Raw genomic sequence first — 14,905 nt, 5'->3', positions numbered from 1 at the left:
CTTTCACTGTCTCATGTTTGGTTCTGCTTTCCATAGTCTAACTAGTGACTTCTATAACGTTTAAATACATTCAGAGTGACGTTCATACTGCGCCCATATCTTCTGTCACTGCCATCAGGAGCTCATAAACAGTAAATAACTGACAGAACATCTCATGGATCCAAGTCTTGGTGCAGCTTTTTGGTGCTTTGAAGCCTTTGGTTTTAAATTTCACAATTTGCTTGATTAGGTTTAGACTTTTTTCTTTTTGCATTTTTAAAACATTCAAATCTAACAAAACAAAATGCTTTGATCAGGAGTTTATTGCAACAACAACTTAAATAATAATTGATCTTCACACACCTTCAGTTCGATTCTAAAAGCATTGAAGTGTGTGTTGGTTTAAAGAGTTGTAATTTAAAAGTCAGCGTTAGGAAATGAGAGCAGGTTACTGATTGGACAGGAACACTTTGATGATGATGATGATGATGATGATGACCTTCATTGTGTTTCAGCACAGACTCACTGAGGACCATCTCCATCTCTTCACTTTGACTTGAACTTTGCAGATCCTTTGACTCCTCCTTCTTTGTCTTGGCTCCGCCCACCGTCATGTCTCAGAAGCCACAGTCGGAGGTTCAGAAGCACTTTGCCGTGGGCCGGGGGCTCCTGGCCGCCGCAGAGACTTTGAACTTCAGCATGAACGAGCAGCGACAAATGGGGGGGGTGAGGGTGGGGGGGGACGCCCAGGACGGCCCTGCTTCCATGTCCCAGCGTGGTGGCGGGAGTCTAGGAAGCACCATGAAGCTGTTTGCAAGCTTGGGTCTGTCGGCCGCTGACCTGGACGCTCTGGCTCAGATCCCTGAGGATGAGATCAGCGTGGAGACGCTGCCTCGCATCCTCAAGCAGCTGAAGAGCCGCAAAGCAGACGCGTCCGAGCAGCGGGCGCCGTCCATGTCAGACACTGACCGTAGAGGTGGAGGGGACGGTTGGGAGGAGGGACGGATGGGCGGGGCCTCTTTGTCTCGCTCACAGCTGTCCACAGACTTTGGCTTTGGCTCCATGCAGGAAGCTTCGTCCAGCCGCGGCTACGGCTTGAGCTACGCTAACAGTGGCTCTGCTAGCAGGGAGAGGGAGTTCTCTAGCCTCTCTCACCAGGAGTCCTACGGTGGGCTGGGCGTGAGGCCGACGCCCACCGACTCGCTCTTCATGCAGAGGAGGATTGGCTCTCCATCTGTGGGAAAGGTCCAGGACTTCCTTGGAGTCATGCCCTCCATGTACCCTCACGTGTGCTCTCTTTGTGACTTTGATGTTCATTCCAGCATGGTGAGTACGCCCACAACCTTTGATCTTTGACCTCCATGGACTAACTGCTCCAGCCTTCTGTCGGGTGCTCCCGCCTTCCCCAGGTTCTCATTGGATGGTTTTGATCCTCTCAAAGCTTTGTTCTGATACTTTTGAAGTCACATGACTTTAGAACAGGTGTAACTCATGTTGTGGTTGCTGTGATTAATTCAAACCAATGCTCATGTTCAGTCTGAAAGCAGCTTCAATAATGAGAAGAAGTTGCAGTTCCTTTAATGGTCTTTGAACTGAATATCTTTTCCTTTAACAACTATACCTTTAGCTAGCTCTCTATTCTTCAGCGTTTCTCCTTCAGAAAAGCTGCTACAGTTCAATATTCTCACATAAAATAATTTAAAACTTAAAGTACTGATGTTTCAGTATTTGAAGAGCGTTGTTGAGCAAAACAGACATAAGTTAAAGAAAAGACCAGTTACAGTATGTTTCTGCTTTCTACAAGTCAATAAAAACAGCTTCAATTTAATCCAAAACACATTCAAGGATGTGTTCTTTATTAAAAATATGGGAAAATCTGTAAAAAGTTGCCCTCAGAACTGAGTTAGACGATGGCAGAGAGGCTGCTGCCAAATTAAAAATACCTCTAAGCCACTCCCATTCCAATAAGATATCCCAATAACACAGAGATCAATAATGGATAAAAACAGGAATAGATGGAGGCAAGACATGGGTAACTGTGTTGATGCACAAAATGAGTCCCAAAAAATTACAAAACAGCTCCAAAAGCACAGAAAAATACCACAGAAGCACACAAAACAATAAAAATATGCAAAATTATGACAAAAATATACAATGCGTTGCTTAAAGTACATAAAATGACAAAACTACACCAAATCAGTCCATAAATACACAAAAATAACTCTGTAGGACAACAAAAATACAAAAAATAATTAGCAAAAACAAACAAATCCTATAAAAACACCCACATTGGCAACAAACACCATACACAAATACAAAAATATACAATACAACTTAAAAAAATACATAAAAGGATGGAAAATAAAATTCTCCAAAAACAGATAAAAGATCAAAGTCTTTGTTGTTTCCTGTTAATGCTCTGATTGGTCCTTCATCTCATGATCACATGACCCTCGGATCAATCACATTTGTGGCCCTCATACAGCAGTTGCCCATTTCTGTTCTCGATCAATCAATCAATATAGTGATTTATGGTGAGTACAGTGGCCTGTTTTAATATATCACGTTAATATAAAACAACTCAGGGTTGGTTGAATGTAAATTATTTGATAGATGATTTTTAAACCACATATATCTATTATAACTTATATATAATAACATAAACACACACATTTGAATAATAACTAAGTTTAGTGAGCTGTTTAAGGGTGTAAAGTGTTAAATGAGGACGTTATATGAGTCAGTGATGGCGTTAATGTGTCTGTAGGAGTGGAACCAGCACACCAATGGACTACGACACGCTGAGAACAGACGCCTGCTCCTGGACATGTGAGTTGTGTGTGTGTGTGCGTGCGCGCGTGTGAATTTATATTTTTTTTAAAGGGTAAAATGTGTGATAGCTTGATATGAAATATATTGTGTGTGCGTAGGTATCCAGAGTGGGAGCCCACTACGTCACCCAGCAGAGGGTAAGACACCAACTCTCCATACTAGAGCATGTTTTTTACCTTTCACTTTTCTTTTTATTCCATTTTTCTTTCTTTAAAAAAAAGAATGTTATTGGCTACATGATGTTTTTTAGTTCAGAATGAATTATTCAAAATTAAATTATCCTGAATTAAAGGGTTCTGCTTCGTGTGTACATGGAAATAATAATTCCTAAATGAGGTTTACATGAAAACAGATGTACTGGTCTTTATTTAATTATTCTTTAGGTCTGGGGGTTGGAGAGAAGAAGTTGCTCATGCTCAGAACGACTGGAATTAACTTAAAGCAGAATTAAGTGTTTATAAGATAGAGGAAATATTTAATTCTAATTTAAAATCAGAATAAAACCAACCACCTAATTCTGATTTAAGTTTAATTCTGAATTACATTTGCATTCAGAATTAAGTCTTTACAAGGTCAGTTTAAGGAGGATTTAACTTTTATTGAATTAAGGAGGAATTAAAGCTCCCATGGAAACGTAGTCAATGGCTATTCTTTTTCTTTCTCATTGTTTAATATTTTTCTCCTTTTCTTAAATTTTTTTTGCCTTTACGTTTTAGTCTGTTTTTCTATTCTTTTGACCCTTTTTCTCATTTTTTTCCCTTTAAATTTTTACATTTAGCTGAAATGTTTAAATGTATCCTGACAAATAAAAATGACCACGTAACGTAACTCTCATTAATGGAAATAAAGAATAACAGATTTAATAAGATAACAAATGCATTTACTAATTTGATAGCTTTTATTTTATTTCAGACACACCAAACACACATATAAAAAGATCTAACAGTCATATAAAAACATGTATATTTCTTTTTTTAAGTAAATAAATAAAATGCTTAGATTGTGTGTGGTTTGTGTTTTGCAGGGGGGGGTTCCTGGAGGGTAACAGCAGAGCCACTAGTCTGCTGGGACCAGGTCCCAGTTCATCAGTTGGACTGGGAGGACTGGGCTCCAGCTGGGGTTAGAGCTTCTTTTTCTTCTCTCGCTCAGTATCCAGTCCTCCAGGGAGACAGCCTGTAAAAGCCGTGTGTGTGTGTGTGTGTGTGTGTGTGTGTGTGTGTGTGTGTGTGTGTGTGTGTGTGTGTGTGTGTGTGTGTGTGTGTGTGTGTGTGTGTGTGTGTGTGTGTGTGTGTGTGTGTGTGTGTGTGTGTGTGTGTGTGTGTGTGTGTGTGTGTGTGTGTGTGTGTGTGTGTGTGTGTGTGTGTGTGTGTGTGTAGGAGGCGGAGGTCCCAGTCTGCCAGGGAAGGTCCAGGGAGGATCACCACCAAAGGTCAATCTCTCCTGCTCAGTATGGCTGAACGATTAATTGCATTTGCAGAAATATTGCGATGCAAATGCTGCAATTTTGAAATTAAGTAAAAAGTTCTGTTCACGTGACTTTGGAGCGTAGCAGCACAAAACTGGTGCTGCTTTAACCTGTTGAACGGCCTCAGGCGATGCTGACACTGCTCAATGTTTAGAACCAGAGCAGCAGCACGTCAATGTGTGATTTAGTGTGCTGCTGTTCTATTTAATCCTTACTGACCGCCAGAGGCGGTGCTTAAAGCACTGGATGTTCCATCTCGCGCAGGTCGAGTAATTATATCAACAAGGTCACCTGTGACCCCTGGATGACCCGAAGAGCCTATATCTCCCGGTGTCATCAGGTGATCTGTTCCTTCCAGCTTCTTGTGATTGCAGATAACAATAGCAGGTTGGTTGTTTGCTATTCACAGCTTGTAGCTTCGTAACCCTAACATTGGCCGCTCGAGTGTTCTCGTCCGCTAGACGCTGTGACTCGCTGTTTTCCCTTTAAGTGGGGCTGGGACTTAGTGACCAGTTTACCAGGGACTGCCTGAGGTGGTGAGTACCGTACACTTTGATGGCTCTGGCAGCCATGCATGATGCTGGCAGCTATGGCTTGGGACAGCTAGCTCCAGTTGAGCCTGCCATTGCAGCCCTGATAGTTTCCCCTGATGAGGCTGTGAGATCGGATGCACGTTGTCCCCGGCCTCAGTGCAGGTTGACTGACGATCTACTAACTCACAGTTATAACATTGCTGCCCGAATGGGACGTTTAGGTAATTCTGTCACACCTGGCACTGGCTTTGTCGAGTACCTTGCAGGATTACGGGGTGGAGTCTGCCGCTCAGTCCCTCAGCGATGCCTCATTGCAGACATTCACATTTATGATCAGGGAACTGGGCAAGCTAATGTCGAAGATAACGCTGACTCGTTGCCAGGTCTGGCTGGCACAGTCCCCTCTATACGAGCCATGTCGCAGAACACTGCGTTCTCTTCCAGTTGTGCCAGACCAGACCTTTGGCCCAGCTTCATTGCAGTCCTTGGAGCGTAGCGTGCAGGTTGGCCAAGCGAGGCAGCAGTTTGTCAGTTTACGCCAGGCTCGCCATGCCCATTTAGCAGGAATGGGTGTGGATCACCCATACCCACGGCCGAATGCTTGTCCGTCCAGGCAGCCCAGGGGCCTGCATGTCACAGTGCCAGGAAATCAGCAACGCCATGCAGCCACACGTCCATCTGCTCAGAGGCCAAGGAGTTCTACACCAAGTCGCCGCCGGAACCTGAACCTCAGGGGCCTGTCGTCGGACTTTTTTCCCAAGAGCAGCTCCTCTGCTGGGAAGAGCAGACCACAGACCCTTGGGTAGTGTCCACGCTATCCAGAGGTTACACATTACAGTTCCGACGCCAGCTCCCTACATTCAGCGGGATCAAACGCACTGTGGTCAGAATCCCTCGTGCTATGTCACGAGGTAGTCACCCTTCTGGGAAAGGGTGCCATTGAGCTAGTGGAACCGGAGGCCTGCCTCAGCGGGTTTTACTCCACTTATTTTCTTGTACCCATAAAAGAGGGTACCATTCTTCCATATGCTGCATGTAGCAGATGTCCTTCAGACTGTCTCAGCAGGAGACTGGTTGGTGACGATGGATCCAAAAGACGCTTACTTTCATGTTCCCATTGCCCCATTGTTTCATGTTCATGGACAAGGTTTATCAGTTCAGGGTTCTGACGTTTGGGCTATCCCTGACCCCTCGAATATTTACCCGGTGTGTGGTAGGTGCTCTGTCACTGTTACAGGCCAGCGGAGTTTCAATACTCCCCTATCTGGACGACTGGCTCGTCATTTCCCGAACTCGGGAGCAGGTGTTGACGGACACTGCTGCTCTTCTCAGTCACGTGGACAATCTAGGCCTCAAGGTAAATTATGCCAAGAGCAACCTCGTACTCAGCCAGGTTTTGAGGTACTTGGGGCTTGTGCTGGATTCGTCAGTAATGAGGGGCCTCCCTCTCTCCAGAGCAAGTCTCCGCCATCCTAAGCCTTCTACGGCGTTTCCAGCATGGCACCCTCCTGCAGTCTGGCCTGGTCCTGCATCTCATGGGGATGTTGGCCTCGGCATTGATGGTCGTACCACTGGGGCTTCTAACACTGCACCCATCAAATACTTAATGTCGGGTGTACCCATGGGGCGGGTTGCCTCCCACCAGGAGGTTGTCGAGACAGACACCTCTCTTATGGGTTAAGGTGCTGTGTGGCAGTCCAGGCATGTCAGGGGCATGTGGAGTGCCCAGCAGAAGCGGCAGCACATAAATGTGTTGGAACTTCAGGCTGTATCTCTGGCACTCAGGCACTTTCTCCCTGTTCTGAAAGATAGGCATGTTCTCGTCCAGTCAGACAATACCTCCGGGCGACTGTGGCTCAGGTGGTAGAGGGTCGTCTTCTGATCGAGAGGTTGGGGGTTCGATCCCAGTACTTGACTGTGTCGAAGTGTCCTTGGGCAAGACACTGAACCCTAAGATGCTCCCAGTGGTCGACTAGCGCCTCGCATGGCAGTCCTGTCCCATTGGTGTGTTAATGTGAGAGTGATTGGGTGAATGAGCTGTTATGTAAAGCGCTTTGGGACTGCTTCAGTGTGGTTATAAAGTGCTATATAAATCAAGTCCATTTACCATTTTACCATTTACCACATCAACCACCAAGGCGGCACCAGATCTCTGACTTATCTGCGTGTGGCACACCGGCTCCTCACGTGGGCTTACCCCAACTTCCTGAGCCTCCGGGCAATGTATGTTCCTGGTCTTGGGAACACTGCTGCGGATCTCCTCCGGGGAGTGGAGACTTCACCCAGAGGTGGTGGCTGTGATCTGGGCCACATTTGGCAGAGCAGCAGTGGACCTCTTTGCCTCAGAGGCAACGACTCACTGCCCTCTCTGGTTCTCTCTGAGAGAAGAGGCCAGCCCCCTCGGGCGGGACGCCCTGGCGCATACCTGGTCGGACGGCCTACTTGATGCATTTCCTCCACTCCCCCTCATACCAGCAACGCTTCACAGGGCTCAGCAGGGTGGTCTCCGCCTGCTTCTGGTTGCCCCATGCTGGCCAGGAAGACCATGGTTCCCGCTGTTGCTTAAACTCCTGCGGGATACGCAGTGACGTCTTCCGGAGAGGAAAGACCTGTCTCCTGTCAACAGACGCATGTGGCACCCGAGTCTGTTTTGTCTGAGGCTGTTCTTGTGGCCCCTATATTTGTGGACCCACTTTTGGCGTCCTGCAATGGGGCTGCTGCCCACACAACTTTAGACTGTCGAGCACCATCCACCAGGGCGCTTTACGCTGATAGGTGGAGGCTATTTGTGGAGTGGTGTGGCTCTCACAACGAGGTGCCGGGGACATGTTCAGTGGTGGCAATACTGCATTTCCTGCTGTCAATTTTTGACAAAAACAGGACTACGTCCACCCTCAGAGTGTATTTGGCTGCTATCTCCAGTCATGCAAAGGTGGATGGCCAGACAGTGGGATCACATTATCTGGTCAAGCAGTTTCTGAAAGGGACTCAGATACTCAGACCACATCGCGTCTATGAGTCGCCATCATGGGACTTGCAAGTTGTCCTTCAGTCCCTTTCCCAGCCACCCTTTGAGCCACTGGGACACACTGATTTGAAGTGGCTGAAGTGGCTTCTTCTTGTTGTGGCAACGGCAAAACGTGTGGGGGAGCTGCATGCGCTGTCAGTGAGCCAGGCATGTCTACACTGGAAGGCTAATGGCTCTGGGGTGAGTCTCAGGCCAAATCCTTCATTTTTGCCCAAGCGTTTGCCCCCTCATCATGTGAACCAGCCTATCGAGTTGGCTGCTTTCAGTCCTCCGGGCTCCTCTGGGGGGAAGGGCAAGCCATCAACAGTTTTACTGGCGTTTAGCTGTAGTTTTACTGGTGTTTAGCTGTAGTTTTACTGGTGTTTAGCTGTAGTTTTACTTGTGTTTAGCTGTCGTTTTACTAGTGTTTAGCTGTAGTTTTACTGGTTATTAGCTGTAGTTTTACTGGTTTTTAGTTGTAGTTTTACTGGTGTTTAGCTGTAGTTTTACTGGCATTTAGCTGTAGTTTTGTTGGTTTTTAGTTGTAGTTTTACTGGTGTTTAGTTGTAGTTTTACTGGGGTTAGGGTTAGCTGTAGTTTTACTGGTTTTTAGTTGTAGTTTTACTGGTGTTTAGCTGTAGTTTTACTGGGGTTAGGGTTAGCTGTAGTTTTACTGGTTTTTAGTTGTAGTTTTACTGGTGTTTAGCTGTAGTTTTACTGGTGTTTAGCTGTAGTTTTACTGGCGTTTAGCTGTAGTTTTGTTGGTTTTTAGTTGTAGTTTTACTGGTGTTTAGTTGTAGTTTTACTGGGGTTAGGGTTAGCTGTAGTTTTACTGGTTTTTAGTTGTAGTTTTACTGGTGTTTAGCTGTAGTTTTACTGGCGTTTAGCTGTAGTTTTGTTGGTTTTTAGTTGTAGTTTTACTGGTGTTTAGTTGTAGTTTTACTGGGGTTAGGGTTAGCTGTAGTTTTACTGGTTTTTAGTTGTAGTTTTACTGGGGTTAGGGTTAGCTGTAGTTTTACTGGTTTTTAGTTGTAGTTTTACTGGGGTTAGGGTTAGCTGTAGTTTCACTAACACAGAGTTGTGTGTGTGTGATGTTTGTATGTGCTCAGAGGAGTCGAGTGGTGGTGGTGAAGTACGACAGGAAACCTCTAAGCAACAAGACTCTGTTTGCCTTCGCTGAGCCGTTTGGAGTTCTGAGGGAGCACCTGGTCCTCAGGAACAAGGTGAGCACCAGCAACCATTATCTTTAACCACTTAGTCAAATATGGAGCGTTTACTTTTCTCAGCATTTAACAAAAACCTTACTTTTTTTCTGACAGAGACTTTCTTTCCTTTTTAATCAGTGTTAATCAGTCAGGAATAGTTCAATGAGACCCAGGGTCCATGACTAATTACACAGCCTGATTATAACTGTCAGACCCTTTACTCTTTTTAACATTTCACTCTTTTTTTCTCACTTTCTACAGTTAGTGTCATTTTCCAATAGTGTTTCAATTTGTGAACACTCCAAGAAACTCATCATTTTTTATTTGATTGGTCCTTTTTTTATATGTATTTATCATTTCCAAAAGAAGAGAGAGTTAATCTGGTAAAATGTTCTAAAAACTGATTTAGGATGTATTTTGTAACTATTTTTTTGTGTGTGTATTAGAGTGCCCCCACTTGTTTATTTGCTTGTTTTTTATCATTACCCCCACCTCTAAATGAAAAATGTCTATTTTTTAATCTCTAACCAGACCTTAAAACCTTTACTTTTTTCCCCCCTTTACCTTTTCAAATTTTCCCTTTTTTGTCTTTTTTGCTTCCCAAAAAATAAATGTTTGTTTTCTACTCGATGATCGAGAAACTTAAACACTGATATAAGCCCTCTTAGTTATTTTATATGAACTAAATAATGAAAGAAGTTTAAACAATGATGATAATGTGGTCCATGACGTTATTAGAGCACAGTTCTAGAGTTGATAATATGGATGACTGGTGGTTTAGATCATGTGATGAATCAATAATCAATGGTGTCTGTTCAGGCCTTCCTGGAGATGAGGTCTCCTGAAGAGGCTGAGGACATGGTCAACTACTACGACCAACATCCAGCCAGTCTCTACGGGAAGTCTCTGGTGTTCTACCTGTCACGGAGACTTACCGTCATCCAGGTGATCTTCACTAGTCCTGCTCAGCTTCCTTATTATTCCTTAGGAAATTAAACCAAGAAAAAAGAAACTTTGGCATCAATAAGTTTGTGGGAGTGAAATCTTCTGATGTTTTTAAAGGTGATGCGTGTGAGTGAGTGTAAATGTTTGTGTTTCAGAAACCTGGGCGACCATCGGGGGCATCGATGGAGGAAGAGATAGATCACCCTATGGACCACCCTATGGACCACCCTATGAACCGGCCTTTGGACCGGGGGGCGGACCGGTCCCCCAGAGACTTCAAAGGTCACAACAGTAAAGTGGTTTTCTTCTCCAACCTGCCCAGAGAGGACGATGAGAAGAAGGAGCTTCTGACCGTCTGCAGACGCTTTGGTGTCGTTGACAAACATCTGTTCCTCACCGATCAGGTTAGTCACATGACCTGCTCCAAAACTCCACCTGACATTCACCGTCTTCCTACGCTCTGAGCTAACCCAAACATGTGGAAGTAGTCGCTCAGCTAACCAAACATTTCTGGACTGGTCGCTACATGCTAAGCTAACCCAAAAAGTGCATTTTCGGTTTTCGGCCAAAACACTTCTTAACAAAAAAAGCTGTCTGAAACAGGATGTTTTGATGGCACTCAGCGTCCGTACTCTAGATTTCCATCCATCCATCCATCCATCCATCCATCCATCCATCCATCCATCCATCCATCCATCCATCCACTCATCTATCTGATGTAAACCAGTCACTGCCTCCATGGAGCTGTTAAAGGATATAAAGCATCAGTTTGAATAAGCAGACCTAATGTGGCTTCATGAATAATCTGCTCCATGTTTGTACATTTAGTCATTGTCTGTGATGGAGGAGATGACCACGTGTGTTTTTCAGGCGTTTGTCCAGCTGGGAACGGTGAAGGATGCAGAGATGCTGGTTAAATATTACACCGTCAACCCTCTGAACATCAAGGGTCGAATGATCCGCCTCAACATCTGCGCCAAATACAAAACCCTCAAGTGAGTTTTCATGGCCTCAGGTTCATTAATATTTCATTTAAAAATGTAAAACCCAACTTTACTTGTTTTTGATATTAGAGAATGATGGAAAACATTTGTTTTTGCAGTTTTATAGACATTTATGTAAGACATTCTGCATGTTTTCTACTCAAAGTTTTGCATTTCCACATTTTATTCACACATTTCTGGCTCAAAACTTTTCTGAAAATAATCTTTTGGACATTTTTGGAAGTTGACTCTCAGTTTAAACAGTCACTAAACCCCAAACCCACTTTTTCTGCTGAATATATGTGTATTTGGGTATTAAGTAGTGCTGTTGATTGATTTTAGTCCCACTCTTTACATTTCAGTAAAAGTGTTTTAATTTTGCATATTTAGTTGTAAAATGTCTGTCATACTGCCCTCTAAGGGTTGAATGCTGCTATTACAAGTGAATTTTGCTATTGGCTGAAAGGGATTTTTCTGGATTCCCCTGCGTCATCACTTTTATTGTTGGCCCCGCCTCTCCTATAAAACCTGAGAGGAGGGAGAGGGTTTCCTCCAATCACAGCCTTCAGTGAGCATTGATTAACCGCCAATAAGGAAGTCCACTGCGTTCCGTGTGCGGTGATGTTTGTGACTTTGTGCTTCTATAAAGATCTAATCAGAGGTTCATGTGTGTATTTACAGACACAGCAGGTTTTTATCCTAAAACTCTACAATACACCTTTTCACGGTGACATCAGCATCCGAGACACTTGACCTAGCAACGCCCGCCGCCATTTTAAGAGGCTTTTGCTTGACAACCGCTATTTACCACGGACTAAAATCTCTGTTCATAATGTTACAGAACGTGTAACTTTAGGAAGGTAAACTCTCTCTCACATTTTCTAAAGATTTTACACGACTTTCTTGTTTTTTTTTGTCAGAGCGTCTTATATTCATCTATTTCTCTTCTGAGTTGTTTCTGGGTTTGTTGCCACTGTCAGCACTATACTTGTGAGAACTGCCACTCAGGCCATTTCAGGTGGCAGTTGTTGCGAGTCTAGTGACAGCGTTCAGTTTAGACAGGCAGAGGAATGTTTTTATTTATTAATCTTTTAATTGTTATTACATTAAAATACGGGAAAATACTAATACGGAGCGATAGCGGGAAAGAGGGGTAAAATATGGGATACTTGACAGGTATGTTATTCCCCTTTACTTTTTCTCTTTCTCATGGCCCGGCCCACTAGGGACATCCCCGGTGTCCCCGTACGCCAGTTTGCTCTCGCCTGTTACCATGTGTTAAGATTAATGGCATGACTCACGCGAATGCCAACAACCAACATGCTCTGTTCAGAACTGTATTCGTTAAGAATGTCAAGAATGACGGCAAACACTATATTTGTAAAGCATCATAATTAGGTGTAAACCCTGCATGAAAGCCCTGTAGTTAGGCCTAGCCCTAGCTAGCTAACTAACATAAACATTTCAGTCATTACTGAATAAATTACAATTTAAATGTAGGATAATTCATAATCAATGTCATAAAATCAGTCAGGAAGAAATTAGATCCTCAAAATACACAACCTGCCATTAACATAATGTCTACTGTAAACAACCACTTTGATTTTGGGCTCCATGTAGTTCCATCTATGTTTGTTCACCTCAGTGCTTGGATCCATCATTTCCATTTCTGGCCTTTTTCTGTTTTGTATTCTGTAAAAGTTTATATTTTCTTTCAACCAGACGTGGTTATGACAGTCAGATGCTACGGAGGATTTGGGTATTATACAATAAAAATCAGCCAGACTTCAAAATCTTGACCGTGATGTCAGTGGTAAATAGTGGTTGTCCAGTGCTTTTAAAAATGAACTTAGCAGTGTTTTGTTTGTGGTGGATAAATACTGCCCTCAGGTGGTAGAAGCTGATAGGACAGCTTTGTTTTCTTTGTATTAAAGTGTTTTTGTGACTTTTCTCAGTTTGAAACGAAAGGACAGCGACTCAGGGGGAGACGCTCACCGCAGCGGCAGAAACTCCTCCTCTTCCTCCTCCAGAGGAAAAAGCTCCTCATCTTCATCATTCAGATCTAAGAGCAGAGATGAGAGGAGGAAGAGGGAGGAAGAGGAGGAGAAGAAGGAGGAGAAACCAGCACATGAGGAGGAGGAAGTGATGCAGGGAGGAGAGGAAGAGGAGGCTGGAGGAGGAGTTGAGAGGGAGGAGCCAGACACAGAGCTCCTATTGGAGGAAGGAGAGAAGAAAGAGGAGCAGGTAACTTTTGGCCTTCCTCCTCATGTTCCTGTGAAGCTAACGCTGTTAGCATGTTAGCGTGTTAGTGTGAGTTTGTTTCATGTCTTTTAATTTAACCACTATGTTGTTAGAGACTAATTAAAGGTCAAAATTGTTATTAATAGTGTTGTAATGTGTAGCTGTAACTGTGTTTATCACCTTTAGGATCAAAGTCTCACAGAAGAAGCTTTTAATGAAGCTGATAGCGATGCTGTGCAGGAGGCGGAGCCAGAGCTGATGGAGGCGTTGTCCAATGAAACGGAAGGACTAGATGAGGTCAACACAGACGCAGTCAAGAGTTCAGACGCAGCGGCAGACGCTTCTGAGCAGGTGATAAAATGTTATTTTTATTTTTATTTATTCTTTAGAATTTGTTACTCAATTTTATTTTTAATTTCTGTTTTTAATTTTTGTCTTTTAAAGTTCATTTAAAATAAATAAAATGAACTTTAGAATTATCAAGTTCCCTCATTCCACACCTGAAAATCTGTGTTTAGAAGGAATATGAAACAGATGTTTCACAGACAGAAGAAAGATGTTTTTAATGTTTTTATGTTTTTAATGGCTCCAGGGAAACTGGTAATGTTAATGTCATGAACAGCTCTATTTTCTATATGTCTTCAGATGGATCAGGACTTCATGGAGAACATGGAGGACTTTGTGACCCTAGACGAGCTGCAGGAGGACGAGGACAAAGAGGAGGTGGACATCGGTATCTGATCAAACACTTTGACTTAAAGTTCAACTAAAATAAAGTGTTTTAAAGTCTAACGTGTGCGTTTCTGTTTCTGTTGTAGATAAAAGCAAGAAGGGGGTTGGTATCTGCTCACCTCTCATCTCTTCATGCTTCACTGAAGTTTGAGAGTGTGTGTGTGTGTGTGTGTGTGTGTGTGTGTGTGTGTGTGTGTGTGTGTGTGTGTGTGTGTGTGTGTGTGTGTGTGTGTGTGTGTGTGTGTGTGTGTGTGTGTGTGTGTGTGTGTGTGTGTGTGTGTGTGTGTGTGTGTAGGGAATGCGGGTGGTGAACATCGTGGGTCTGAGACGAGGACAGAATGTCCTCAAAGAGCTTCTGGGTCTGGCCAAACCTTTTGGAAAGGTGGTGAGACATCTGCTGTTAGATCTGAAACCAGAGGTAGGAGAACTATCCATGGTCCTGATTCTAACACATCTCTCTCACACACACACACACACACACACACTCTTTGTTTTCTCCTCTGTTTTTACAAATCTGGTGTAAAATCTGTGAAATGTCCACAGTAGACAGAGATAGATACTTTAGTGTGTGAGTTCTATTCTCAGGGTTTGTGTCTTCAACATGATTTACTCTGTATCTTCATCCACCAGAGCGTGTCAGCGCACCGATTAAGGGAGAGTAAAGGTCCCTTGGGAGAGCTCTTATTCTCTGCTTAATTGTCTACTACCAAACCTCAAAGTTGGAACTGTCGCCCCCTGTGGTCACAACTGTTTTTATCATCTTTCTGTAAACAAAACTTTTACATCGACACATTTCACTTTTTCTGATTTTTAGAGCAAACAAAAGCAGCACAAGTTGTTATTGTGACTTAAAAATCTACTAAATGATTTAAAAACCAGGCTGAATGTTTCACTCCAATAGAAAACAAAGGGATGTTTACAGGCAAAGTTAATTCAATGAATATGTGCAAAATAATGTTTTGTTAGACATAGATCTACTAATA

General features: G+C 43.5%; 1 protein-coding gene across 3 annotated transcripts in view; it reads left to right on the top strand.

The window, feature by feature from the left end:
- The window catches only part of matr3l1.2 (matrin 3-like 1.2), a 32,873-nt gene that overhangs the window by 9,398 nt on the left and 8,570 nt on the right, over positions 1 to 14,905 (top strand). For 2 of the 3 annotated variants that reach the window (XM_028460527.1, XM_028460525.1), the window contains exons 2-15: positions 495 to 1,305; positions 2,747 to 2,808; positions 2,910 to 2,948; positions 3,836 to 3,930; positions 4,188 to 4,240; positions 8,926 to 9,039; positions 9,841 to 9,966; positions 10,122 to 10,370; positions 10,837 to 10,961; positions 12,905 to 13,193; positions 13,377 to 13,541; positions 13,836 to 13,923; positions 14,009 to 14,025; positions 14,218 to 14,340. In XM_028460527.1, coding sequence (XP_028316328.1) covers positions 592 to 1,305; positions 2,747 to 2,808; positions 2,910 to 2,948; positions 3,836 to 3,930; positions 4,188 to 4,240; positions 8,926 to 9,039; positions 9,841 to 9,966; positions 10,122 to 10,370; positions 10,837 to 10,961; positions 12,905 to 13,193; positions 13,377 to 13,541; positions 13,836 to 13,923; positions 14,009 to 14,025; positions 14,218 to 14,340 — 2,259 coding nt within the window. In that variant the 5' untranslated portion in view covers positions 495 to 591. The remainder of the gene's footprint in view (positions 1 to 494; positions 1,306 to 2,746; positions 2,809 to 2,909; positions 2,949 to 3,835; positions 3,931 to 4,187; positions 4,241 to 8,925; positions 9,040 to 9,840; positions 9,967 to 10,121; positions 10,371 to 10,836; positions 10,962 to 12,904; positions 13,194 to 13,376; positions 13,542 to 13,835; positions 13,924 to 14,008; positions 14,026 to 14,217; positions 14,341 to 14,905) is intronic. The other variant, XM_028460526.1, reaches the window with a different exon arrangement.

The sequence above is a fragment of the Gouania willdenowi genome, chromosome 10 (genome assembly GCF_900634775.1).
Source record: "Gouania willdenowi chromosome 10, fGouWil2.1, whole genome shotgun sequence".
Classification (NCBI taxonomy): Eukaryota; Metazoa; Chordata; class Actinopteri; order Blenniiformes; family Gobiesocidae; genus Gouania; species Gouania willdenowi.
The sequence above is the reverse complement of the archived record's forward strand: the minus strand, read 5'-3'. Positions and strand labels throughout refer to the sequence as shown.